General features: G+C 55.3%; 1 protein-coding gene across 1 annotated transcript in view; it reads right to left on the reverse strand.

Moving 5' to 3' along the window:
* The window catches only part of LOC128822973 (zinc finger protein 850-like), an 81939-nt gene that overhangs the window by 22619 nt on the left and 32742 nt on the right, over nt 1-26578 (reverse strand). The window contains exon 6 of the mRNA XM_054004899.1: nt 16646-17015. Within this exon, the coding sequence (XP_053860874.1) occupies nt 16646-17015 (370 nt within the window). The remainder of the gene's footprint in view (nt 1-16645; nt 17016-26578) is intronic.

Genomic DNA, 26578 nt, shown 5'->3' on the forward strand with positions numbered 1-26578 from the left:
ACCATTTACACTCACTCATGAAAGCTTTCAGACTCCACAGGGGCTGGAGATTTTTTCCTTGTTTCATCCTATTTCACACCATTCAGGTGTTGTTCCTTTCCCCAAAGGGAAACACCCCCCTGAGATCCGGGATTCGCTCTGAATCCCCGTCAGACATCACAGCAGGAGCGAATCAGTCACGGGGGTCACCCGGCTTCACATTCTTCCACAGCTTCTAGGTGCACATGGGGGCTGGAGGCCATGATGCCCCATCACTAACATGGTTATTGGTCTGAAATCTCCCCATGGCCCGTCAGAGACAGACACGTACCTGTGTCGCTCCCCAGCTCCAGTCGCAGCATCTCTAGGGGAAGGAGAAGACAGGAGAGGTGAGAATTCAGGCCCTCGCATTCATGGAGAAATCCCCATTGCTTATTAATGTAACTGCTGTTAACTACGAGATGGTGACAGAGATCAGAGGCCGATAACGCAGCCGCTGCAGACAGAGCCAGCCCCACAGGGCTACTCCCATGTGGAAGGGCGACCCGCTGAGCTGGGCTGTGAGATGGAGCCGAGGATCAGTGATATCACTCGAGTCCCCGACTCCTCCCCAGGGTGAGGGTCGCTCTAACCAGAGGAGACGCCACCTCCAGACTCCAATTCACCTTTGAATCCCAGCAGCACCTCCTGGAGCATGGCACTTTTCAGAGAGAAATCGCTGAGTCTCTTCTCCAGCTCCACAAATGCCGGCTCTGGCTTCTGAAACGTCCCGTCCTCTCTGCTGGGGAAAGGAGGAGGGCTGAGAAATAGTCCTGATCCCTCGACCCTGAGCCCAGCAACCCCCAAACTCCAGGAACCCTGGATCTGAGCTTTGTAGCCTGAGATAGTCACGGTTATGGTGAGTCACCTGCCTTCAGCCCTGTGCTCGCCATGGGCCAGAGAGATGGGACACGGGGAAACACTGAGGCAAGGAACAGAGACAGGTTCAGGAGCTTTCTGCGGGACGCTCTGGTTCTGTGGGGAGCAGAGCCACCTCCCACCCGGGAATATTCCAGCAACAAGGGGCACCAGCACTGGGATTATGTGGAAAGGGAGGAGACGCAGACCAAAGAGTGGGCAGGTCCCACCTGCTCAGACAGAGCCCAGGTCTTCAGCAGGGAATGAACGTGGGCCCTTAAACACCAGAAGCCCTGAGCCCTTCCGCGGAAGCAGTAACGCTGGGGTGTCCAGCTCCTTTGGAGGAGAAGCTGTCTTCCACTTTCTGTTATGGACAGTGGCCCAGGGCATCAATTTTGGACTCTGTCCCCCACCTCCCTCCAAATACACCTCCCTGCTCTCAGTGGGACACCCAGGCGCAAAGAACCAGAGGAGACGCTGCCCGTTGAGCAGGAAATAACAGTGTTATTTATAAAGTCCTTTACTGTCACAATCAATATCACTCCACGGGAAAATAGCTCCCCTCGCACACAACCCTGTATGGCCCCTGCTATTTCTCCCCTTTCCTTGCCTTCCTTTCCCACCATCCTCCCTCTATTTATCTCTTGCTTCCTTGTGTCTCTCCTCTGTCCCCCACAAAGCAATCCCCTATTCCTGCCTCTCTATGGCTTCGTTCCTGCCCCCTCCTGATTCCACTTCCTCAAGCGATCAGCCAGGGAATGTTGTCACCAAAGCGTCGGCACTCCAATGAGATCAAGGGAGGCCAAGGGCATTCACACCCCTCTGAGCTACGGTTTCAGGCTGTCTGCAGACTCAGGAAGGCAACGCTGGCTCCTTGTGTCCATTTGGGAGGGTTTCTTTGCAACCAGGAGGGCTAGAAACTTACTTTAAAAAAAATAAACTGAAAGCTGAGATTCTGCACATTCTGAATATGTGATGTGGCCACATAAATACGTCAGACAGGCCCTGTCTGGCCTATACGTCTGACAGCCCTTGTGGGACCGTATCAGCTGCCCGAGAGTAACAGGGTCCGCCCCTTGCTGAGGCAGCCGCTAGGGGAGACAGATTCACAGGCTCCAAGCCAGCGTCACACGGCGGGGGCTGGGGGAAGCTCCGTATTCAGTGCAGTTACCAGACCTAACACACCACGAGGGGAGTGAGACAGAGCCCAGGACTTACCTGCTCCCACAGCTCCCGGCACCCTAGAGAGGGAGAGAAAGACGAGGCCGTCAGAGGACTTGTCCCAGGCTGCGGGAGCCTCCTGCTCTGCAGGGTATCACCAGGGAACCTCTGGGATTTAGGGGAATTTCAGACACTCGGGTTCTTGTGCAGACAGCAGCGGCATCTCCCCCGTCCCCCCCAGCCGGGACAGTGGCTCTCAGCAGCCCCAGCAACCCCTGCTGGGAGGTGGCCACAGGGGGAAAATGTCTCCCCAGGCACTTTACAGGGAGAAAATGTTTCTCTGCCCTGAGAGGCAAATTCCCCCCAGGGCTGAGAGTCCCACAAGCCCCCTGGCCCCAGTAACCCATTAACCTGGTGTGAGCGGGGTCCTCAGCATGGGGGAGGGGATTTACAGACATTTCCAGGAGAGGAGAGAAGGTCTCGGGATTGGCAGCATCCAGGAGCCATCCCTGGTGCTGCCACAGACTCATTATTTGACCTCGGGCTCTGCCCCTCCCTCTGCCTCACTTTCCCCCTTTGTCCCATAGGGCTAATGCCCTTGACCCCCTTTGTAAAGTGCTTTAGGGTCTGGGGCTCAGAAGCGCCTGCAGAAACGCTGCGTATGATCATTGCAATAACAGCCTGACCTGCAGGGACTGGCTCAGCGGCTGCTGCCCCTCGTCTCCTCCCCTCTCCCTGAGCAGGGAAATCCCCCGGGACAGGCTGCAGACGCCCTCATCCCTTCCCTGGACAATGGCTCTCTCTAGCTCTTCCAGCCGGGACAGCAGCCGCTGCTCCTGCTCCTCCAGAAACCCTCGCAGCTCCTGCCACTCCCAGACGATCTTCCGCCTCTCGGCTGCCGTCTGTTTCTGCAGCAACAGGGAGAGGGCGGGTCGGTACTGGGGGAGAACCATAAATACACCTCCCGGCGGGTGGGGGAGTTATTTACCAGAGCATGGGACCTCTTGCGCTGGGGGATGGGAAGTTTATTTACCCCAGGAAGGGAGGACAGATCAGGGCCGGGGTGAGCTGTACATTGCTCACAGGGGGGGACTGTTCTCCTCAAAACCTCATCAGATTGCCCTGGGCCAAACCCTCCATCTCTGCAACCCACATTTCATCTCCTTCCCCCCAGGCGCTAAAAAGGATCCCCGGTCGCTGTGACATGCAGCCAGCCCGTGGGCAGGGGCTCTGGGCTCACACAGACTGACCCTCTCCTGCCCAGCAGCCTCCTGCCCCCTAAGGGCATCATGTCACCCCTGTGTCTGACCCTGCCTCTCCCGGGGCTCCCGTGGGGATGGGTCCCCGGCTGAGGCTGGCAGGCCGGGCCCTGCATTCATCGTCACTCAGGGCTCTGGGACCCCAGACAAACCTGAGGGGCAGGTGGCCTTGGGCACCTACCAGCAGCTCCTCGGCTTTGGCGGCTTCTCCGTCGTCTGGCAGAGGGGCCGGACGCTCTGGTGGGGGCTCCTGGAAGAACCAGGGGAGGGGGTTACACACTGCTGCAAACCACCTCCCAGCTGCCAGATTTCAGGGCCTGTCCCGCCCTGCAGAGCCCCTGGGACTCCCTGAGACCTTTTTTCCAGCTCTAATTCAACCTCAGCGAGGATGATACGGGAGGCGATGGTGAAAGTGGGGGGGACCACGTTTTCCAGAGAAAACACAGAACCCCCTGGTGAAGTGACGGGGGTGCAGCACAACCCCCAACCGTGATCTGACATCATTCGCTACCAGTAGCCGTTAATCATCAGTACGATTGTGCTTATTTGCTGACTTGCCCCAATTGGCTACCTCTCTGCTTTCCCGGCTTCTGGTGCACAGGGAGCAAATTGGGGGCACCTCTGTCGCAGGCTGACACCTCTGACATTGTGGAACGCTATGGGTTGCATATGGCCCGTGGGCTCTACTTTGGCCATCACCGGCACCAAATTAGAAATCACAGTAAAAAACCACAGCAATTGCAATGCTAGAAACACAGATGTCATTGCCACTACTAGCAACATCCCTACTTATACAGACTTCCGAGGAGTATTTGAGATTAAAATATAAATGAAATAGCACAAAGACATGTATGTGCACAGTGATAACACGGGTACATGAGGACGTGCTAAGAGTAATTAAAATAGTATTTAAAAAGTAACCCATGAAAAGGAGCCAATGGATGTTGAAAATGGATTCCAAGGAAGGGAGAGTCACTCAGGGAATCCAAGCAGCCAATATGAGAAATCGGTGAATGGCTACGAGACTCTATGCAGGCAGATGCACTGATAAGGGATTCTCTGTTTCTGAGGGGGGCGTATGGAAAATATTTCACTGAATCAAGTCTCCTACCGCACCTCAGTAGGTGACACAGACAGAGAGGAGCGGCAGTGACTAGGCATTGGGATGCCCTGTGTCTTTAAGAACCCAGTCCTGGGAAGCCCATGCTGAGAGGTGCTGTCTGGGGGAGGGGAAATAAAAAAGCCCCTCTGCCCCCCCTCCACCCTATTTTTACAAACACTGGGGTCACTGTTCCCCCCCTCTACTCCTGCCTGGGCCTGGAGTTTACCCTCTGGCAGAGCCTCAGCCTTGAGCTTAACTCCAATTCTTCTTCCCCCTCACCCCATTTTGTCCCTCAGCCCCTCTCCTAACCCTGCCTCCAGCTGCTTTACCCTGTCAATTTCCACCCCCTGCTCAGACCCTGGACACCCCCCCTCCTCCGATTTGCCCCTTTTTAGCCCCTGTAAAAGCAGTACACAGACTCTGATGGCAAGGAAGGGCAGGGTGGGGGCCGTGGCTTCAACAGAGGTGACTGAGCATGCTCAGTACAACCGAGGTAGGAAATTTTGCCAGAGAGCAGATTGTTACACCCCCAACCCACTCCAGACATTCCCAAAGCCTGAGCCCCCCAAGCTCCCGCAGGGCCAGAGCTCAACATGGACCCCCCCCCCGCCGAACATCCCCCCCAAAGTCCCGGCTCTGCCCCCCCACCGAACATCCCCCCGACCCCCCCAGCTCTGCCCCCCCACCGAACATCCCCCCGACCCCCCCAGCTCTGCCCCCCCACCGAACATCCCCCCGACCCCCCCAGCTCTGCCCCCCCACCGAACATCCCCCCGACCCCCCCAGCTCTGCCCCCCCACCGAACATCCCCCCGACCCCCCCAGCTCTGCCCCCCACCGAACATCCCCCCGACCCCCCAGCTCTGCCCCCCACCAAACATCCCCCCGACCCCCCCAGCTCTGCCCCCCACCAAACATCCCCCCGACCCCCCCAGCTCTGCCCCCCACCAAACATCCCCCCGACCCCCAGCTCTGCCCCCCACCAAACATCCCCCCGACCCCCCAGCTCTGCCCCCCCACCGAACATCCCCCCGACCCCCCAGCTCTGCCCCCCCACCGAACATCCCCCCGACCCCCAGCTCTGCCCCCCACCAAACATCCCCCAAACCCCAGTCCTGCTCCCCCCAAACTCCCCGCTCCAAACAGGCCCCAGCAGCCCCACGACCCCCAGCTCCAGCCGGTCCCCCGACCCAGGCTCTGACTCGCAGGCCCCTCCCCTCGCTCCCGGGCCCCGCCTGGGCTCCGAGCTCCGCAGCCGAGCCGGGCTCCGGGCCCCGCCCCGCGTATCCGCCCCCGGACCCACCGCGCTGCCCCGCGGGCTGCAGGGCCGGAGCAGCCCCCGCGCTGCGCTCCCGGGCCCGGCCATGGCCCCGCTGCAAACACACAAAGGGGCGGGGCCGGGCCGGGCCGGGCCGGGCCGGGCCGGGGGGGGAGGGGGGGGCAGGAAGGGGCGGCTCCTCCCCGGGCCTGGCCCGGCCCCCACGCAGGCGGGCGGGACACGCGGGGAGCCCAGCTGCAGGAGACCCCGAGCGAGAGGGGCAGGTGCCCACGGTCGGCTGGGGGGACACGTGACAGTCTGGGGGGGGGGGTAGAACTGGGGTTACCACGGTGGGCCGGGCTAGGCCCGAGGAGAACAAACTGCTCTCACTCCCGTTTCGCTACTTTGGGTGCACTGAGCATGCGCACTCGAACTGAGCATGCCCAGTAACCTTCGCTGTAGCCACTGCCCTCTCTCTGCCCTTACTTCTGCTAACGATTTGCTGCCTCCTCTTTGGGGGGGGGGGGTTAAAAGGATTAAGGGGGCAAATCGCAGCGGGGGGCTGTCAGGGTCTGAGCAGGGGGCAGAATTTTACTGGCCTGGGGGGTTCAAGCTACTGTAGCTAGCGTCAGAAGAGGGGCTGAAGGGCAAAAATCGGTGGTGGGGGGTGAGAGCCGGGGTTAAGCCGGGGGGGGGGGGGGGAGACACTGCCAGACCCCGTGCGGGGACAAAACCCCCGTTTAGGGAGGGGGAGGGGGGGGAACAGTGACCCCGTGGGATGAGCCACACACTGTGCTCGCTAATCTAGGGGTGTGGGGGGGGCAGAGGCTGTTTTTGTTGTTCTCACTGGGACGCTGCATGTCAGCCTCGGAGCAGGGGGCGGGTTCCTGGGGCTGGGGTCTTAAAGGCACAGGCCTCCAATTCCTAGCCTGTCAAAGCTTAATCACCGCAGCTCCTCTCTATCCTATACAAGTGTTGCAGGGCCAGGGCCGCCCAGACGGGGGGGCCAAGTGGGGCAATTTTCCGCAGGGGCCCCCACGAATATGTCGGAGGCTGCCCCCGCCTCCGTCTTCCCCCGGGGTCTCAGCGTGCCGCGTCCGGGAGCGGCCCTGGCGCACTGCAGCGCGGTGGCTCCAACGCTGTCCGGGGCCGCTCCTGGTCGCAGCACGCTGAGGCTCCAGGAGAGGGGGTAAGCGCCATGGTAAGGGGTGGGGCACCCCCCCCCGACCCCATCCTAACCATCACCATCACCCAGCAACAGCCCATTATGTAATTGCAAATGTATACATACCATTAAAGCATTTAATGTTTTTAAATAATGTATTTAGTGTATTTTCAAATTATTACAAATTAATTTTTGAATGTATGTCACTGGTTATTTTTTACATTTCAAAATACATGTTACTATAGTATTGCAACTGTTTTTATGGAAGGGGCCCCCAAAATTGCTTTGCCCCAGGCCCCCTGAATCCTCTGGGCAGCCCTGTACACGGCTACGTTACTGATCCAGCCAGGAGACTGAATGCGGTGAAATATTGTACAGACACCCCCTCCCTCCAACTCTGCCTCTCACATTTTGAATATGTAAAAGTGTCTTCTATCAGTTTCTATGCCTATATGAAATCACTGCAGCTCATTTCTCTTATATAACGTGCTGAGTTGCTAACTCCCTCCCAGAGCCCACATGTCTGCACCCCCTCCTGTACCCCAATCCCATGCCCCAGGTCAGAGCCTGCACCCCTCACTCAAACTACCCATAGCCTGCAACCCTCCTGCACCCCAACTCCATCCCAGAGCCTGCACCCCAAAAAGGGCTGGATTAACTTTTTGTGGGCCTGGTGCTAAACATATTTGTGGTCCCCAAGGGGGGAAATGGGGACATGGGGCATGGGGGGCAGAGTCCTCAGAGCGACGGGCTGGCCGGGGGCAATGGGAGATGGGTCATGGCACGGCAGGGACAACCCTGCTCCACCCAGCCCAGTACAATAGCACTGTTTACAAACCGGGAGCTGCCAGACGCACACTGGCCAGCCCCGCCCTGTGCTCCCATCATGCTTCTTCCCCTTCGGGGCGGGCCCATGACCCCAAGGTGATACCAGAGTGGCCCCTTTGGTTGATCTGCTTCCTCCTGGCTAATGTGACAAATTGATCTATTGTACGATTGAGGCGCGCTGTTTCACGTATTTGTGTGTGAGTCCGTGAAAAGGGAGGTAAGCTTTGGGGGTATGGAGCATGCCCCTGAGCCCAAGGTGAGACCAGAGTGGCCCCTTTCATCGATCTGCTTCCTTCTGGCTAGCATGCCCCTGAGCCCAAGGTCATACCAGAGTGGCCCCTTTCATTTTTTCCACTGGCTTCCGCCTTCCTTATTTCCAATGACTTGTCTGCTCATGCACCTGTCACTGGTCCATGGGGTTGCAAATCAGGAGGGATGGGGTTTGTGGTCAAAAACACTCACGGTCTGCTTCCTCCTGGCTAATGTGCCAAACTGATCTATTGGACAATTGAGGCGCGCTGTTTCACGTTTTTGTGTGTGAATACGTGAAAAGACCCCCACAAACCCCCATGCCCAGTGCCCTCCCACAGACCACTCCGAACCCCCCCAGATCCTCTCACTGCCCAGTGCCCCCTAGCTGTAGACCCCCCACAGGCCTCCCACAACTGCACAGTGCCCTGCCCCTCCCCGCCCAGAGCCCCCCCACAGATTCCCTCACTGCCCAGTGCCCCCCACCGCCCCACTGCCACAACTGCACAGTGCCCCACCCAGACCCCTGCACACTTCCCAGTGCCCCAACACACACAGATCTCCCCACCCCCCACTGCACAGCACCCCCCCAGACCCACTAGAGACCTACTCTCCCACACCCTAACCCCCAGCCACAATACCCGGCCCTGATGGGAGGTGACTGTGTCTGCCAGGCTGAGCCGGCAGCGCAGCCAGAGCTTGTCCTGGGGCAGGATAACTCCGGCCCTTGGGGGTGCAATCAGCCAGGCTGGAGCAGGAGCAGGGCCTACCCGGGCCAGGCTCCCTCAGGACCCACATGCCTGGCAGGACCCAGCTGAGCCTCCCACACTCTCCCCCTCCCCCAGCCGTCCTCTGGGACTGGCTGAGACTGGCCCAGCCTCTGCACCAATCCCAGGTGGCTCTTTCCCTGGGGAGGCAGGTGGGGCCCCACAGGTCCCAGACAGTGGAGACAGCTCAGAGCTGGAGCAGTGCTGGGGAGTGGGGCATATCCCTGGGACATGACTCCTGAGATCCCACCCACAGCCATTGGCCCCGTGGCCAGCAGCCCTGCCGAGCCCACATGGTAGCCCCCAGCTGCTGGGTGATGAGCCCCCTACAGCAGCGGCATAGCCAGGTTCTAACATCAGGGATTTCTTGTATTATGTATAGTGAGTGTATTATATACAAATCAGGTAGTAGGTGTACAATGTTCTAACAAGAGATTCTGCTATTATCATTCTCCAGTCAACTTGCACACCACTATTTTGAATTCGTGATAATTCACAGAGAGAGAAAGAAGAAAGCTGAATTTAGAGAATAATTATTAACCAGATTCTTGGTTATTCACTCCAGTCCATAGCACACAGCACCATAAACCCAGTAGAATCTGGCCAAGAGAATATTCACCTCAAATCGGCATCTGCTACACTCTCCCCACCCCATTCCCAGTCACCACTATTCAGGAGATGGCGAAGTGACAAGCTGGCATGGCTGAAGAATTTAGCAGGCAATTGAAAACTAGTCTAGAGTTTGTACAGTCCCTGAGAACACTGCTTCATTCTGAGCACGGGGGCTGCAGCTAGTCAGCAGTGAGACTGAGGAGATATAACTGGCACCTTAAAGCACATTTACCCTCCTTCCTTCACAAGCTGCACTAAGCACAGTTTCACAGCCCCGGGCGCAGCACTGGGGGGTAAGTTCGGGGGGGGGAATAACCCAAAGTCGCTCTTTTGCCTCCTGGTCCTGCCGCTCTCTCAGCCCCCTCCGCTGAAGAGAGACCACGAGGAAAAAACACCCCCCCCCCCTGTTTTCCTTCCTTCTCCACCAGCACCAGCTGGGCTTCAGAGCCCCCTTCCCTGCCATGGCCGCCTTGCTATGTATGGGGCTGCCGGGGACCAATGGGGCTGCTGCTCCTCAGCCCCCCGCCACGCTGGGGGGCTATGCCGCCACGCTGGGGGGCTACGCTGCCACCCCTTCCCCTCCTGGCAGAGCCCACCCCGGCTTAGATAGTGGTGTAGCCAGCTTCTCAGTGCAGGGGGAGCAACCATAAATAAGGTGCCCCCCCTTGGCTCCTCCTCTGGCCGCTCCACGCTCCCCCCCTTGGCTCCTCTGGCCATGCTGCGCCCCCCCCCCCCAGAGGGGCTTGGGGGCAGGCACGGGGGAAGGGGTGGCGGGCAGGCGCTGCTCGCTTCTCCCGGGGGCTGGGGGGAGCAGAGCAGTGGGGCGGGCAGCAGCTGGAGGGCAGATCCCCTCTCCCCGGCAGCTTCCTGGTTTCCTCGCCTGGGCAGCCTAGCAATTTTTTCAAAAGCGGAGCCTGCCGGGCCGCCGCTGGGCTCCTGCAGGCAAGGGTGGGGCAGCACGGCCGGACTCCGGAGGAGCCATTGGGGGGGGCGGCGGGCGTGGCCGGAGGAGCAAGGCGGGCGCGGCCAGAGGAGCAAAGTGGCCGGGCTCCTCAGCCATCGCGTCCCAGGCTCAGCACGGCCGCCTCCTGCAGCGGCTCAGGGCTCGGCGGCCGAGCGCTCCACAGCTGGCGGGCAGATCCCCTCTCCCCAGCAGCTTCCTGCTTCCCTCGGCCCGGCGATGTTGGGGCCGCGCTGAGCTTGGGGCGCGATGGCCGAGGAGCCCAGCTGCCTGCCACCCCACCCCCAATGGCTCTTCCGGAGTCCGGCCATGCTGCCCCTCAGACGGGAGGAGCAGGAGGTGGGTCAGCAGGATGGCAGGAATCAGGGCAGACAATCCCCCAGAACGGATGGTTTAGTTTATAACTAGATTCAGCTTTTGCTGTACCACGCTGCTTGACCAGAGGCCAAACACAGCCCCCTTTAGGCATTCCAGGCCTTGGCTCCCGCTGACACAACCAGCTGTAATATAGTGAGAGGTTACTGAAAACCCAGTGCACCACATGTGAGGCTCTTACTCATCCCAAAGGATCAGACACTTACCCCAGGTCAGTATGTATCTCAGACCTTACCCAGATATCACGCTGCCAGCCAATCCTTGGTAAACAAAGATTCGTTAATACCAGAAAAGAAGAGCGTTATGAATGGTTAATAGATCACATGCACACAAATGATTGCAAAGCCCTTAGATCAGAGGCGTGGCAGCGAGGGAATAGATCGCTGGTTTGCAAGCGTCTGGTAACTGCCAAAAGATTGGCTGTCCTCGGTCCATTGTTGAAAACACCGCTTTTCCTTGTAAATCCACAGCCCGGAGAATCGGAGCAGGATGTCACAGCTTGCAATTCAGAGCCTAGCCCAGGAGCATGGAAAGTTACCGGCCCAATTTGGAGTCCGGGGTCACATGAGCATGGGACGGTTACTGGTAAAAGCTGGCGTCTTAGGTCACATGACCTCGTCCCATGTCCTTGCACGGTTCGCTGAATCACGGGGGCAGCCAGCACTATTCATAACTTCCGATGCAAAGCTGCTACAGGCCTATAAACAGGATCATCCTACTTAGCAAAGCGCCACTTTCCCGGTGGTACCTTCCAGGATATAGTGCAAGATTTAGTGCAACTTCGTAACCATGGGGACGGCATTGTTGTAACCAGTCATCACCATTAAACAAGGTCTCCTCCCGTGCCAGGAAATCCCCAAATCAATCCCCCCCCCCTTCAAGCCCCGTTTTCTACCCCCCAATACGGAAAAGAGGCTAGAGCTGCCCGGGCTTTGCCGTTGCCGGCTGTGAAACGGGGTCCTGGTGCAGAGCCGTTGATGCACGGATTGGAGTTTGGGGCTGGGGGAGGTATGGGGGCGATACAGGCAGACACACCTATGAGTGGCTGCTCCGGGGCAGCTGTGGGATGCCCAAGGTGCACTTGCTGTCATAGGTGAGGGTCCCACGTTCCCACGGCATCTCCAGGAGCCTCTCTTGTTTCATTTCCCGGCCCCCGGCTGGGGGCGCAGCCTGCGATAACGGGGAGATTCCTGCAGCCCCAAAACCCTGCTGCCACCAGGATCGGGCATGCTTCTAGGTAAATCTTTGTTCTTCGTTTAATAAACCTTCTTTGGGTTTTTTTTAATAGGGGCTCACGAGTGCTGCCTGGTGCACCGGCGAGGGGGGTTCAGGGAAAACTGGAGTAGACTGGACCTGTGGGTACCGCTGATGTAGAATTTCTGTGAGTAGCCAGAGTCAGGAGCAACATTCCCTCTAATTCGTTACGTCCGTGTGTGGACTGAATTTTGTTCTGGGCGCCAATATGGAGGGGATGTGTGGCGGGGGTGGGGCTGAGGGGTTCGATGTGTGGGAGGGGGCACAGGGCTGGGGCAGAGGATTGGAGTGGGGGGGGCTGAGGGCTCCGGCTGGGGGTGTGGGCTCTGGGGTGGGGCCAGGGATGAGGGGTCTGGGAGGGGCTCAGGGCTGGGGAAGAGGGTTGGGGTATGGGGGGGGTGAGGGCTCTGGGGTGGGCCCGGCGATGAGGGGTCTGGGGTGTGGGAGGGGCTCAGGGCTGGGGCAGAGGGTTGGGGGGGTGAGGGCTCTGGCTGGGGGTGCAGGCTCTGGGTTAGGGCCAGGGATGAGGGTCTGGGGTGTAGGAGGGGGCTCAGGGCTGTGGCAAAGGGTTGGGGTGCATGGGGGGCGTGAGGGCTCTGGCTGGGGGTGTGGGCTCTGAGATGGGGTTGGGGATAAGGGGTTCAGCGTGTGGGAGGGGCTCAGGGCTGGGGCAGAGGGTTGGGGTGTGGGGGGCTCAGGGCTCCGGCTGGGGGTAAGGGCTCTGGGGTGGGGCTGGGGATGAGGTGGTGTTGGGGTGTTGGGGGGGCTCAGGACTAGGGCAGAGGGTTGGGGTGCGGGGGAATGAGGGCTCTGGGGTGGGGCTGAGGGGTTCGGGGTGTAGGAGGGGCTCAGGGCTGGGGCAGAGGGTTGGGGTGTGGGAGGCTGAGGGCTCTGGGTAGGGGTGCAGGTTCTGGGGTGGGGCTGGGGGTGAGGGGTTTGGGATGCGGGGGGGCTCAGGGCTGGGGTAGAGGGTTGGGGTGTGGGGGGCTGAGGGCTCTGGGTAGGGGTGCAGGTTCTGGGGTGGGGCTGGGGGTGAGGGGTTTGGGATGCGGGGGGGCTCAGGGCTGGGGTAGAGGGTTGGGGTGTGGGGGGCTGAGGGCTCCAGCTGGGGGTGCGGGCTTTGGGATGGGGTTGGGGAGGAGGGGTTCAGCGTGTGGGAGGGGGCTCAGGGGTGGGGCAGAGGGTGGGGGTGTGGGGGGCTCAGGGCTCCAGCTGATGGGCCCAGGGATGAGGGTTTTTGAGGTGCAGGCTGCCCCGGGGCTGCCGCGGGGAGAAAGGACTCCCTTCATCTCTTTCTCCTTCCCTGCGGCAGCCCTGCATGCCCCAACTCGCTCCCCTCCCCGCCCACCCCCTTACCTCTCTCCTCTCCAGGCCCCTGTGGCTGCCTGCGCGACCCTTAATGGCCGGCTGCACGGCCGCGCAGCTTAGAGGGAACTTAGGCCAGGAGCTGGATACCGCGGGGGAACGATTCAAAGGTACTAGGGGGCTGGGGGTGCAGCTATTGTTAACCTGCAAGGCAAAGTTAGGGGCGGCGTAGCCCAGAGGCGAGTGCCTGAGAGGCTCACAGGCTGCTGGAGACCTGCCACGAGAGACTCCCTCTCAGGGGGTAATTAGGTGACTCAGTTCTGAGTCCCCCCAGAACCACCACAACACCCCAAACTGCAGGGAAGTGTTGACACGCCCAAAGGAATCCAAGGGGTTTCGGGGGTGGGGGGCTGGCTCTACCTGACATTGTCTGCCTGGTAAGCTGCCGGCGGAAGATGCACACGGAAACCCCCAAACCACAAGCTTGCAGGCGTTCACTGACAGAGACAGCCAAGCGCTGAATCGCAACTCCTGATATGGCACCAATGGGCATGAGCGAGGGGAAATAAACAGGGGCGGGGAATTTAGCAGGGAAGTTAGAGGGCCGAGACCGAGACCAGAAACGCAAAAGGATCTCGGAGCTCACTCCTTGGGATGTGGGGGCGGGAATTGAGTGGGGGACAGCAATGCTTCTGCAGAAAATGCGACCCGACTCCAGTCCCCGTGTGTTCCTGGGTGTGTCTTGGTCCTGCCTGAAACGCACAAGGAACTCCCCAACGGTTTCTACCTTATCTCCTGAGAACAAGCAAATCCTGGGTCATAAGGATGAAGAAAGCTGCCTTTTAAATGTCACCTTGCTTTAACTTTGTACCGTTTTCTTTGTACTATGTTTAAAAGCTGCCTTCATCATTGAAATTTGTGCTTTGCACGGTATTTTTAATAGATGTTGAATCACTACCGCGAACAAATGGTAACTCGAAGCAGCTTGGGTCGAGAAGATCACACAGATAAAACATTCATGTTTTCAGGAAGCGACCCAGTTGCAACAGGATGTTATAAGAACGATAAACAACGTCATCAAGTGCATCTTTTAGCCTTCCTCTTTGCAAAGGAAAAACCTCAGCTTAATCCTGCGCACGGAACTTGAGAACTATCCTTACTGAAATGAATTTATTTCGTAAACCCACTGAAATCGTCATTCTTTAAACTTGGAGAATGTGTACGGTGGGAAATGTTTTACAGAAGATACTGGTGCCTTCTACTTCACGTTTCCAATTAAAGGTTTTGCTGTTTATCAAATGCTTAAGATGGAATAAGCGTCTTTTGAAATGTATATTTGCAAATATTTTGTATCTAAAGGCAAACGTTCATGTAATAACTTCCTGATCTCACTGTAGCTCCTGTGTGGACTGGAACCAACTGGGTCTTAGTGCCACCTCAGGGTGAGCTGCCCGCTCCACTCAATGAGTCACTTTTTGCCCAGGCTGGGCAGCAGTTGTGGGGCTGTTATGTGATTCCCACGGAGGGATGAGGGGGATGGCGCAGGAAAATAGGTTTGGGATCCTCTGAGCTAAGCCAAGGTGTAAAGTCAACGAAAGAGTGAATACAACCAACTTTGAATCTCAACACGCCTGAAGGAAGTGGGGTGGGGGGTGGGGTTTCCCATCATTTCATGAAAATCGGAAGAAGGGTGTAAAAGAATCCTGCTTGGATAGCAAGCACACCCCATCCAGCTCTGCAAGCAAGCTGCCCCAGACCGCTAAGCAAAACAGTGGAGACTCGAGAGACCCAAGCCAAGGAAAACCTCCCCAAAACTTCAACGTGGACTGGTGAGAGAACGTTAACTGCACTTGCTTTGCTGTGGCGCTTAGTGAAGACACTAGCTATATCAAGAGGAGAACGTCTCCCACGGGCGTAGGTACGCCACTTCCTTGAAAAGCACTGTCTACACGAGGTCAGTATCACTAGGTCGCTCAGGGGTGTGGATTTTCCACACCCCTGAGCCATGCACTTACACTGACATACGTTTGTTGAGTAGACCAGAGCTGGGACAACGCCAGGGGTTTAGATTTGAACGCGTGTTGTGATTTTATTGGAATTTCAAAGTGGTGTTGTCGCTTAAAATACGAACAGTTTCTCAAGCGGTCAGACCATGACTTACTGGAGATGTGAAAAGGGCTAAACATTGTTAAACAGAGAAATAGCAGGACTTAATTGAATTTAAAATTCTTGATATTCGTAATTGGCCTGTTTAAATACAGGTCCTTAAATGGCTTCTTCTAATAAACAGATCTGAATATTTTCTTCATTTTCATAGGATCTAGTTAAGATTCGTCACTTTGCCCAATTATAAATGGGCTGGTTATTCGTTAATAACCAACACGATACGCCTGCCCTTAAAGCAAATTATTTTGCCCATTTAGAAACATCCGTAGTTATCTAAGGATATACCAGAGAATGGAATCTCCATAATTTTGAGAAACAATATACCTTGGTCTCAACGTACCTGGAGAAAAGTACCCCTGTGAAGGTGAGCCGACTCTAATAGGGTTAAAAACTCTCAACAGAGAGGCATACAAAAGAGATTGTAACAGAAATAATCAGTTTATCATGTGTAGGCTGTCATTTGTGTTGCTTTTTTTGATGTTTCCTTTTTTAATAATAAAATAGCCATGGTTAATAATTGTGGTGATTTTGCTTGGTCTTAATCCTGGTCTCCTCTAAGGTACATAAAAGAACTCCGGTGACTAAACATTGGGAGCCAGCACCCTGAATTGCAGTGAGATAAACAATTGGTGGAGCTCGCCTCCCTGCTCTTATTTCTCTAAACTATATGTTTGTTAGTCATTTTTAAAATAAAATGACTTTGTGTATGTAAGGAGGACAAACTCTGGGTAGGTCAGGCAGAAGCTAATGCTGCTGGAGTGAGGGGGTGGGCGGGGGCCAGACGGCGATGGGGAAAGAGCGAATCTCTCGGACTCACCCCGAGATAGATCTGTTTTCAGTGTGTCTAGCTGAGGTCAGCTCTGTCTCCCTCACCGGGAGACATTCCGGGTAAGAGAGGGACACACTCCCATGACTAATAGGACAAAAGACTTGATAGAAAGGATCATGGGATTTACCAAAGGCCAAGCTGTAAAAGCAAGCAACTCCCCTGAGAGACCACGGTGAGCAAATGGTGCAAACACCCTTTCAAGGCCACTCTGCGGGAAGCAAAATCTTTGTCCCGTTAGTCTCCGTTGTGGATCCTCTGGTGTTTAATAAGGGCTGAGCTCTGTGTGAAGCGTTTCCGGCACTCAGTGCACATATAGGGTCTGTCTCCTGTGTGAATTCTCTGATGTGCCGTAAGGTTTGGAGTTCTGTTTGAAGCTGCTCCCACAGTCGGCGCATTTATAAGGGTTCTCGCCAGTGTGGGTGCCCTGGTGTTGAATAAGGTGTGAGCTCACCGTGAATCTTTTCCCGCACTCGGCGCATCCGTAGGGGGTCTCTCCCGTGTGGATTCTCTGATGCCGGATCAGGTTTGAACTGATGGTGAAGCTTTTCCCACAGTCATGGCATTTGTAAGCTCGCTCCCCGGTGTGGATCCTCTGGTGGGCTATGAGGTTTGAGCTCTGAGTGAAGCGTTTCTCGCATGCCGAGCACTGATAGGGGGTCTCCCCAGTGTGGATCCTCTGGTGGCTAACAAGGGCTGAGCGCTGAGGAAAGCGTTTCCCGCACTCGGGGCATTTGTAAGGTCTCTGCCTCGTGTGGAGTCTCTGGTGTCTGATAAGGGTTGAGCTGCGATTGAAGCATTTCCCGCACTCAGGGCACTCATAGGGTCTCTCCCCCATGTGGATTCTTTCGTGTATAAGAAGGTCTGAGCGGTAAGTGAAGTTTTTCCCACACTCGGTGCATGGGTTTTTTCTCTTTGCCGTGGGGATTTGCTGCTGGGCTGTGATTGCTTTGAGGTTCCTATGAGTTCTCTGACAATCAGTGGATTTACCCACTTTCTGCCCTGGCTGGTTTCCCTGTTGCGGCTCCGGCCTGTGCCGCCCCTCATGAGCTTTTCCCTGCTCACGATGCCTGGACGCGCTCCCTTTGGATCTCCGCGATAATCCTCCATGTGCTCCCACGTGCTCAGCCTCTTCCTGCTGCGGGCTCTGCGCCGCGTTCTCACCCAGCACCTGCTGGGACAGAGAGAAAGAGTCCAGCGACCAGTCATCCCCCGGGCCCCGCCGAAAGGGGAAAGACTCGGGGGCAACACACCAAAGGAAGTGCTGTGGAGCTGGAAAGAATTAGGAGCCTAATCCCTGACACTCCTCATAAGAACATAAGAATGGCCGTACTGGGTCAGACCAAAGGTCCATCTAGCCCAGTATCCTGTCTACCGACAGTGGCCAATGCCAGGTGCCCCAGAGGGAGTGAACCTAACAGGCAATGATCAAGTGATCTCTCTCCTGCCATCCATCTCCACTATCTGACAAACAGAGGCTAGGGCCACCATTCCTTACCCGTCCTGGCTAATAGCCATTAACGGACTTAACCTCCATGAATTTATCTAGTTCTCTTTTAAACCTTGTTATAGTCCTAGCCTTCACAACCTCCTCAGGCAAGGAGTTCCACAGGTTGACTCTGCGCTGAGTGAAGAAGAACTTCCTTTTATTTGTTTTAAACCTGCTGCCCATTAATTTAATTTGGTGGCCCCTAGTTCTTGTATTATGGGAATAAGTAAATAACTTTTCCTTATCTACTTTCCCCACATCACTCATGATTTTATAGACCTCTATCATATCTCCCCTTAGTCTCCTCTTTTCCAAGCTGAAAAGTCCTAGCCTCTTTAATCTCTCCTCATATGGGACCCATTCCAAACCCCTAATCATTTTAGTTGCCCTTCTCTGAACCTTTTCTAGTGCCAGTGCTCCCAAGGGAGAGAAGCAGGGATCGATTCCGCCCTCACACCCCCTCCAACGCTCAGGGGGAAGGGAGGCCAGGGAGGCAGCTGCCAAGTGTCGGACAGGATGGGTAGGAAGCCATGAGCAACATCTGGCCTGAGGCCACGACACCTGCAAGGGACAATCCTGATCTCAGAGAGTGGGTTTAATGAATTCACCCATGCAGACGCCTCGCAGACTCTGTCTTTTCTCGGAGCCCTGGAGCTCCAGGATCCACGGCTCTTCACCTTTTCCCAGCTGGGAGATCACATCTGCTTTGGAAATCGGCAACCCTGTTCGCAGGAAAGGAAAAGAAAACAAGTGAGCTCAGGTGAATTCACGGGGCATGTGCCACCAGGAACCTTCTAGTGTTTTAACCCCGGGTCATTTCTAAACAGTAACGTTCGGGGACCAGCTCCCCAGGTAATCCAAGCCACAGAACACTCCCCATGAAAGCAGGCTCCTAGAACTCAGAGACAGCATCTCTGTGTCCCAGCCAGAGCGGGGAGTCACCCTGGCCCGGCTTTATACTGACACAGAGGGGCCCCGGGACACATCACCAGGAAGCTGGGACCAGGGAGGACGGGCTGGTGGGGATTAGCTCAGTCAGGAACTGGAGGGAACAGGGGCTTTCGCCGAATGCAGCAGCTAAGGGGATGAGAGGCCAAGACAGCATATTTTGAGGAATTAGGGAACGTAGCGAGTCAGATGCAGTGGAAGGCAGGGCCGTCCCTAGCCATTTGGGTGCCCTATGCAGCCCTCCCATGTGGGGGCTGTGTGGGGCCCCAGGCCTCCCCCCTCCAGGGTCTGGAGGGTAGGAGCGGTGGGGGGGCACTTTTGGGGGCCCCGCAGTCCCAGAGTGGCCCGGGGGATTAGCGGGGGGCTGGGAGCCGCCCATTCTGCTTCCCTCGCCCCGGCCCCAGCTGTGTCGCTCAGGGGAGGGGGTTTGGGGGAAGGGATCCCCCCCACCCCCTGCAGCGGCAGGAAGCAGAGCAGCCCGGCCCTAGCCCGCTCTACTCCACCAGCTCCCAACCTTTCTCCAACCCGAGCGACACAGCTGGGGCTGGGGCAAGGGAAGTGGAGCGGGTTGGGGCTGCGTCTCTCCGTTTCCCACCGCTGGTGAGTGTGGGGGGCGTCCTTTTCCCCAACCTCCCCGCACTCACCAGGGGGGAAGGGTAAGAGGTAGGGCGGAGGGAGTTGTCCAGGGCCCCACACCCTCCTAAGGACAGCCCTGCCCCTTGCAGTGGGCACAGCCCATGGGGGGGCCAGCCAGGGGATAGGGCTGGTCGCTGGGGCTGCCGCGTATGAAGCATGCAGCTGCTTAGGGCACCATGAAATTTGGGGCAATTTGGGGCCCCAAATGTCATCGTGCCCTACACAGCTGCGTATGCCTGAGGACGGCCCTGGTGGACGGGATTATGAAGAGCCCCAAGTGTGTGGAATCAGTCCCGATAATTCAGGCTCTATAAACTGGAGACTCGTCTGCGGGGGAGGACAGAGGAGAAAGACCCAGGTGTATTAGTCATTCAGAGGATGGATTATAAGACACCAGTGTGAAGCAGCTGGGAGAAAGGCAAACGTAATCCCCGGCTGGATCAGGGGAGGGATTTGTAATGAGCAGCTGAAAACCTGGGCTGTTCCGTGGGTGGAAGTTAGAAAGTCAGGTGCAGAAAGACACTGAAAAGGGCTGAGAACTGAAAAATTGGACGGCGACAGATGGCAAATCCCAGTGATGACAGAACCTGGAGATCTTCTCAACAAGACGAGCTCTCCTTGACTGTTGCCGTCACTTCAGCCTGATTCAACAGGCATTTTAGGCTTCAGAGCAGTGTTTGGGGTGCATGCCGGTTGTGTTGTGTGGGGGTGGTTTGTGCGTAGGAGGGGTTGTGCGGGGAAATTCGTGTTGGTTTGGGAAGGAGGCGAATGAGCGGTGCTCGCTGGGGCGAGGGGCTACGCGTGTTTGGAGTTATTGTGAGTGTGCGGGTTGTGTTGTGTTGTGCTGTGTGGATTGGTGTGTGTGGCGTGTGCTGCGGTGAGGGGCTGTGAGCCTTTGGGCATATTGCGGATGCTGGTTGTGTAACTCTCTCAGCATTAGCCACAGTGCCGGTTGCAAGCCTGGAGAAAAAGAGGAGAATTCTGCGACCAGGTCAGGGAGAACTTTACTGCATGTACTTTGTGAACTCCAGGAAAGCTGACACCGATTCCGTGAGAAATGAGAAAATACTTGGTGTCCGTGGGATGCGATGGGGAGGGAGCAGGGAGATGTTGTCTGAGGGTGCAGCAACCTTATATTCAGGAGGACGAACCCATGACAGACGTGTAGGAATGATACTGGAGAACATCACAACTGTCACAGCTGATTCCCCGCTCTGGTGCTTCGAGCGCAGAAAGTGGGGACCCGCCAGGATTCTAAAAATTCATACTGGCCACTCCAGGCTGGTATTAAACCCCCAAGGTTACAGCTTCTCTCTGACCTTGGCTTGGTAAATGCTGCCACCACCAAATGCAAAAAAACCCCTTGGCCCCAGGAAGGAACACTTGGGAATTTCTCCCTGTGGGGTACCCTCCAGCCCCTTCACCCCCGCTCCGAGAGAGCTGAGAAAGAAAACAAAGGAAATCAGCTGTTGCCCCCAGCTAATTAAACGACATGCACAAACCTCTTAGGACACCAAAACCCAAATCCTGTTCTTAAAAAAGGTAAATTTTATTAAAAACAAAAAGGAAGAAGATTTTAGGCTTTTCCCTAGATCTTAAAAGAGCAATTCTAAAAAATTAAGCACCCAAACTAGCTTTCTTGGGGGTTCAGCTTAAAGGTTACAAGCAAACAAAAGCATCAGGGGTTAGCACAGAGGAGATCCACAAGCCAAAATAAATAAATAAACCTGATTGCATTTATCTAAACATTCCCTACCCAAATGATTCCTTCTAGGTATGGAAGATAATTTTTCATACCTGGTTCAAACCTTACACAGCATTGCTGCTTATAGCATTGCTGCTCTGTGTCCCTGCAGCCCAGAGAGAACAACGGGCAAAGGGAAAGTTTCTTTCCCCATTTTAAAAAGTTCTACCTTCCCATTGGCTCTTTGGGTCAGGTGCCCACTTTCTTTTCTTTACCTGGGGGACTTTGGAAGCCAGCGCGTGACAGAATGACAATCACCAGCCTGCAAACAAGACCTGTGAAGTGACCAGTCATCCAAATATCTGCCCCAGGAAATGCAGCAGATGACGGCAAAAAGGATATACTCTTAGGGTTACCATACGTCCGGTTTTTCCCGGACATGTCCGGCTTTTCGGCAATCAACCCCCCGTCCGGGAGGAATTGCCAAAAAGCCGAACATGTCCGGGAAAAATACGGGCCGGGCACTTGCTCTCCCGCGGCTGCTCTGCTCCTCCCTGACTCAGACTTCGGCTCTGTTTAAGAGCCAAGCTGCCCGAGCCAGCGCTACCGGCTTCGGGCAGCCCCCGTGCCTCCGGACCCCAAACCGCCGGCCGGGCACTTCTCCTCCCCGGCTCCAGCTGCTCTGCTCCTCCCCAACTCAGACTTCGGCTCTGTTTAAGAGCCAAGCTGTCCGAGCCAGCGCTACTGGCTTCGGGCAGCCCCTGTGCCTCCGGACCCCAAGCCGCTGGCCGGGCACTTCCCTTCCCGGGCTCCAGCTGCTCTGCTCCGGCGGTGCAGGGTCTGGAGGCAGGGGGGCTGCCCGAAGCCGGTAGCGCTGGCTCGGGCAGCTCGGCTCTTAAACAGAGCCGAAGAGTCAGGGGAGGAGCAGAGCAGCTGGAGCCTGGGAGGGGAAGTGCCTGGCCGGGGGCGCAGGGTCCGGAGGCATAGGGGCTGCCCGAAGCCCGAGCACTACCGGCTTCACGGGTTTGCCGGGCAGCCTCCAGACCCTGCGCCCCCGGCTGGGCGCTTCCCCTCCCGGGCTCCAGCTGTGCTGGGGAAGAGCCGGCCGGGGGCGCAGGGTCTGGGGGCTGCCCGGCAAACCGTGAAGCTGGTAGCGCTTGGGCAGCCCTTTTCGCGTGGCTGGGAGGGAGGAGGGAGAGTTAGGGCGGGGACTTTGGGGAATGGGTGGGGAATGGGCGGAGTTAGGGCGGGGAAGGGACGGAGTTGGGGCGGGGGCGGGGTTGGGAAAGGGGCGGGGCCAGGGCCCGTGGAGTGTCCTCTTTTTTTTATTTTTTAAATATGGTAACCCTGTATACTCTGCCTGCTGGGAAGGAGTTGTGAATGGCTCTTGAATCTCCCTGGCACAAACAGCCTGAAGACCAGAGCCAGTCTTTTTCAGCACAAGAGGATTCAAATGCACATACGAAGATTGGCCCACAATGCGACTGGCAATCGCAGAGAACACGTGGGTATATGGGCATTCGCTCAGAGGGGTGCCTGAGTCAGCAGAGGAGCAGATGGGGTCTCAGATCACTCTCTTTTAGTGGCTCCGTTACAACTGACACTCAAAAAGTTCCCGGGGAGAGACAAAAGGCGAGTTGTAGCAATAGAGGAGTTCAGGGTCCAAGAAAGACGGGGCAGATTCCAGACTGCATTCAGCAACTGTGCCAGTGTTTTACAGGAACAGGCTGATCAAAAGTCTGTGAGACAGATGTTTGAATGGGAAAAAGACAGTAGACAAGACAGCAGAGGAAGTAGTGGGCCACTGAAGAGGCCAGAAGAAGGCGGAACGTGGGCATTGATTGACAAGGGGGCAAAGACGAACGGTGCAAGAGACAGACCTCAGAGTGCACACGAGAGAAAAGGGATAAAGCCGGGAGGCATGCAAGATAGGAATGCCTGGGTGCAGGTGAAGGCTGTGGCGGCAGAAGTAGCGGCACAGAGGAGAGATATCAAGCAGCTCTATGAAATAGTGGAAGACCTCTCAGGAAAAACCAGACCACCACAGGCGGTGCCCATCAGCGACTCTCCTCGACAGATATTTGAAATGCACAAGTCAGACGATGAAAAGTGCATTCCCATTCCATATTCAACTGCCCAGAGCCAGAGATCGTGCCCAGGTTTCAGAGAAAGGCCAATGCTAAGTTAGAAACAGACGAGGCACCAGTAACACCCAAAGAAATGAAAGGGCTCAAACAGGAGAACGCTCCAGGGGTGGAGAGAATTCAAGAAGCTGGAGTTAAAATTCTAATTGAACAGCTAACCAAACGACCCAAATAAAGGTGAAGGAACGAATGCCACGTGGCGTCATTGTGACAGTGCCCAAAAGGGGGATCTTAGTGTGCAAACTGGAGCGGCGTTATGCTGTTATTAATCCTGGGGAAAGTAGTGGCTACCGTTTTGCTGAACTGAATTAAGGAGGCCGGGAAAGAAACATTATGAGCAGAACAGGCTGGCATCCAGCCAGCCAGATCATTTTGGAACAGCTGTTCATGCCTCAACTGTTCATCGGAAAAGCGACGGGAGCTTAGTCAACTTTAAGGAAGCGTTTGACGGTGTCCACAGAGAGACCTTGAGGAATACAGACAATCTGGTCTATGTAAGGAGGAGTTGATATGATGGATGTACGGCAGAACCTCCGGGTTACCAACACCTCGGGAAGGGAGGTTGTCTGTAACTCTGAAATGTTCGTAACTCTGAACAAAACGTTATAATTGTTCTCTCAAAAGTTTACAACTGAACATTGACCTAATACAGCTTTGAAATTTTACGGTGCAGAAAAAAAAGTGCTGCTTTCCTTTTATATTTTTAGTAGTTTGTGTTTAATACAGCACTGTATTGTGTTTGCTTTTCTTCTTTGGTCTCCGCGGCTGCCCGATTGTGTACTTCTGGTTCCAAGTGAGGTGTGTGGTGACTAGTCAGTTCGGAACTCTGAGGTTCTACAGCAGATGAGCATTAGGATTGGCTGCAGGCTTTGGTGAATGGCTCCATATTGTGAGTGGGGTCAGATGAGGGTATGTATAATCACCAATCCTCTTTCCATTCACAATAGAGTGGCTGATGAAGCAGGCAACCAAAGGCATTATGGACTGTGTCCAATGGGTTGGCACAGTCCAGTTACACAACTTTGACTTTGCTGAGGACTTTGCTTTACTAAGTTTGACATGGAACAAAATGATCACCCTTAACCCAGGGCAATCAAAAATTAGATTGAACGTAAATGCCGGGAAAACCAAGGATGGAATCCAGACAACAGGGGCAAAGATGCAGGTGGATGGCACAGAAATCTAACCGGTCGAAGAGCTTTGCTCTTGCGGGAGTGTGGTGATATCTGAAGGTGGCTGCGCTGAAGATATTCGTGCCAGCTGAGGAAAAGCAAACACCGCTTTTGGAAGGATTAGCAACATCTGGTCAAACAGAGTATCAGAGTCATAGAACCAGAGGGTTAAAATGGACTGCAAGGGTCATCTAGGCTAACCCCCTGCCAAGACGCAGGATGTGTTGTGTCTAAGCCAGCCGAGACAGATGCTCTCCAGTTCCCTTCTGAAAACCTCCAGTAAAGGAGCTTCCAGGACCTCCCCAGGCGTCTGTTCCATTGTCCTGCTGTTCTCACACTTAGGAAGTCTTTCCTGAGATTTAATCTAAATCTCCTGTTCTGTAGTTTGACCCCATCACCTCTTGTCCTGCCCTCTGTTACAGACTAGGGACCGAATGGCTAGGTAGCAGTTCTGCAGAAAAGGACCTAGGGGTTACAGTGAACGAGAAGCTGGATATGAGTCAGTGGGCCCTTGTTGCCAAGAAGGCTAACGGCATTTTGGGCTGTATAAGTAGGGGCATTGCCAGCAGATCGAGGGACGTGATCGTTCCCCTCTATTCGACATTGGTGAGGCCTCATCTGGAGTACTGTGTCCAGTTTTGGGCCCCACACTACAAGAAGGATGTGGAAAAATGGAGGGCAATGAAAATGATTCGGGGGCTGGAGCACATGACTTATGAGGAGAGGCTGAGGGAACTGGGATTGTTTAGTCTGCAGAAGAGAAGAGTGAGGGGAGATTTGATAGCTGCTTTCAACTACCTGAAAGGGGGTTCCAAAGAGGATGGATTTAGACTGTTCTCAGTGGTAGCAGATGACAGAACAAAAATTAATGGTCTCAAGTTGCAGTGGGGGAGGTTTAGGTTGGATAGTAGGAAAAACTTTTTCACCAGGAGGGTGGTGAAACACTGGAATGGGTTCCCTAGGGAAGTGGTGGAATCTCCTTCCTTAGAGGTGTTTAAGGTCAGGCTTGACAAAGCCCTGGCTGAGATGATTTAGTTGGGGATTGGTCCTGCTTTGAGCAGGGGGTTGGACTAGATACCTCCTGAGGTCCCTTCCAACCCTGATATTCTCTGATTTTATGAACGGTCAAATGGGGTCAAACCCATGGTCTGTCTATCCCAGTATCCTGTCTGCCGACAGTGGCCAGAGCCAGGTGCTTCAGAGGGAATGAACAGAACAGGGAATTCCTAGTGATCCATCCCCTGCTGTCCAATCCCAGCTTCGGGAAATTGGAGGTTTAGGGACACCCAGAGCAGGGGGCTGTGTCCCTGACCATCTTGGCTAATAGCCACTGATAAACGTATGCTCTATGAGTTTATCTAATTCTTCTTTGAATCCAGTTATACTTTTGGCCTTCACAACAGCCCCTGGCAGGGAGTTCCACAGGTTGACTCTGAGTTGTGTGAAGAAATATTTCTTTTGGTTTGTTTTAAACCTGCTGCCTATTCATTTCATTGGGTGACTCCTAGTTCTTGTGTTATGAGAAGGAGTAAACAACACTTCCTTATTTACTTTCTCCACACCGGTCATGATTTTATAGACCTCTATCATATCCTCACCTTAGTCATCTCTTTTCCAAGCTGAAAAGTCCCAGTCCTATTAATCTTGCCTTATAGAGAAGCCATTCCATACTCCTAATCATTTTAGTTGCTCTTCTCTGATCCTTTTCTAATGCCAGTATATCTTTTCTGAGATGAGGTGACCACATCTACGCTCAGTAATCAAGGTGTGGGCCTATCATGGATTTATATAGAGGCAACATGATATTTTCTGTCTTATTATCTATCCCTTTCTTAATGATTCCCAGCATTCTGTTTGCTTTTTACTGCTGCTCGCAGTTGAGTGGATGTTTTCAGAGAACTATCCACAATGACTCCAAGTTCTCCCTCATGCTAACGGGGTTAATGGAGGCCAGATGGACCAATTAACCTATTAGGCTGAAGGCTGAGAGGAAAATCCTACTTAGGGGACGCTCGCCTGTGTGGGAACAGGCAGGGAGCTGATCATAGGAAGGGGGCTTCAGGGAGGTAGTTTGCAGTCACTCCCTGGGAGACGGGAGCTGTGTTTGGGGGCTAGAGAGACGAACGGCCCACGGTTGCTCCCTGGGAGAGCGGCGTACAGAGACCAGCAAAGGCCAGACAAGGGGGAATGCTGGGATAGGAAGCAGCCCAGGGATTAAAGAGCAACGTTGTGGCCTGAACAGAACTTGGATGTTTGTTGCAGGGTCCCTGGGCTGGAACCCAGAGCAGCCAGGAGAAGTCGCAAGCTGAGTGGCGCATCCAGTGATTGGTGGTAACAGTTAA

Source organism: Malaclemys terrapin, chromosome 15, assembly GCF_027887155.1.
Source record: "Malaclemys terrapin pileata isolate rMalTer1 chromosome 15, rMalTer1.hap1, whole genome shotgun sequence".
NCBI lineage: Eukaryota > Metazoa > Chordata > Testudines > Emydidae > Malaclemys > Malaclemys terrapin.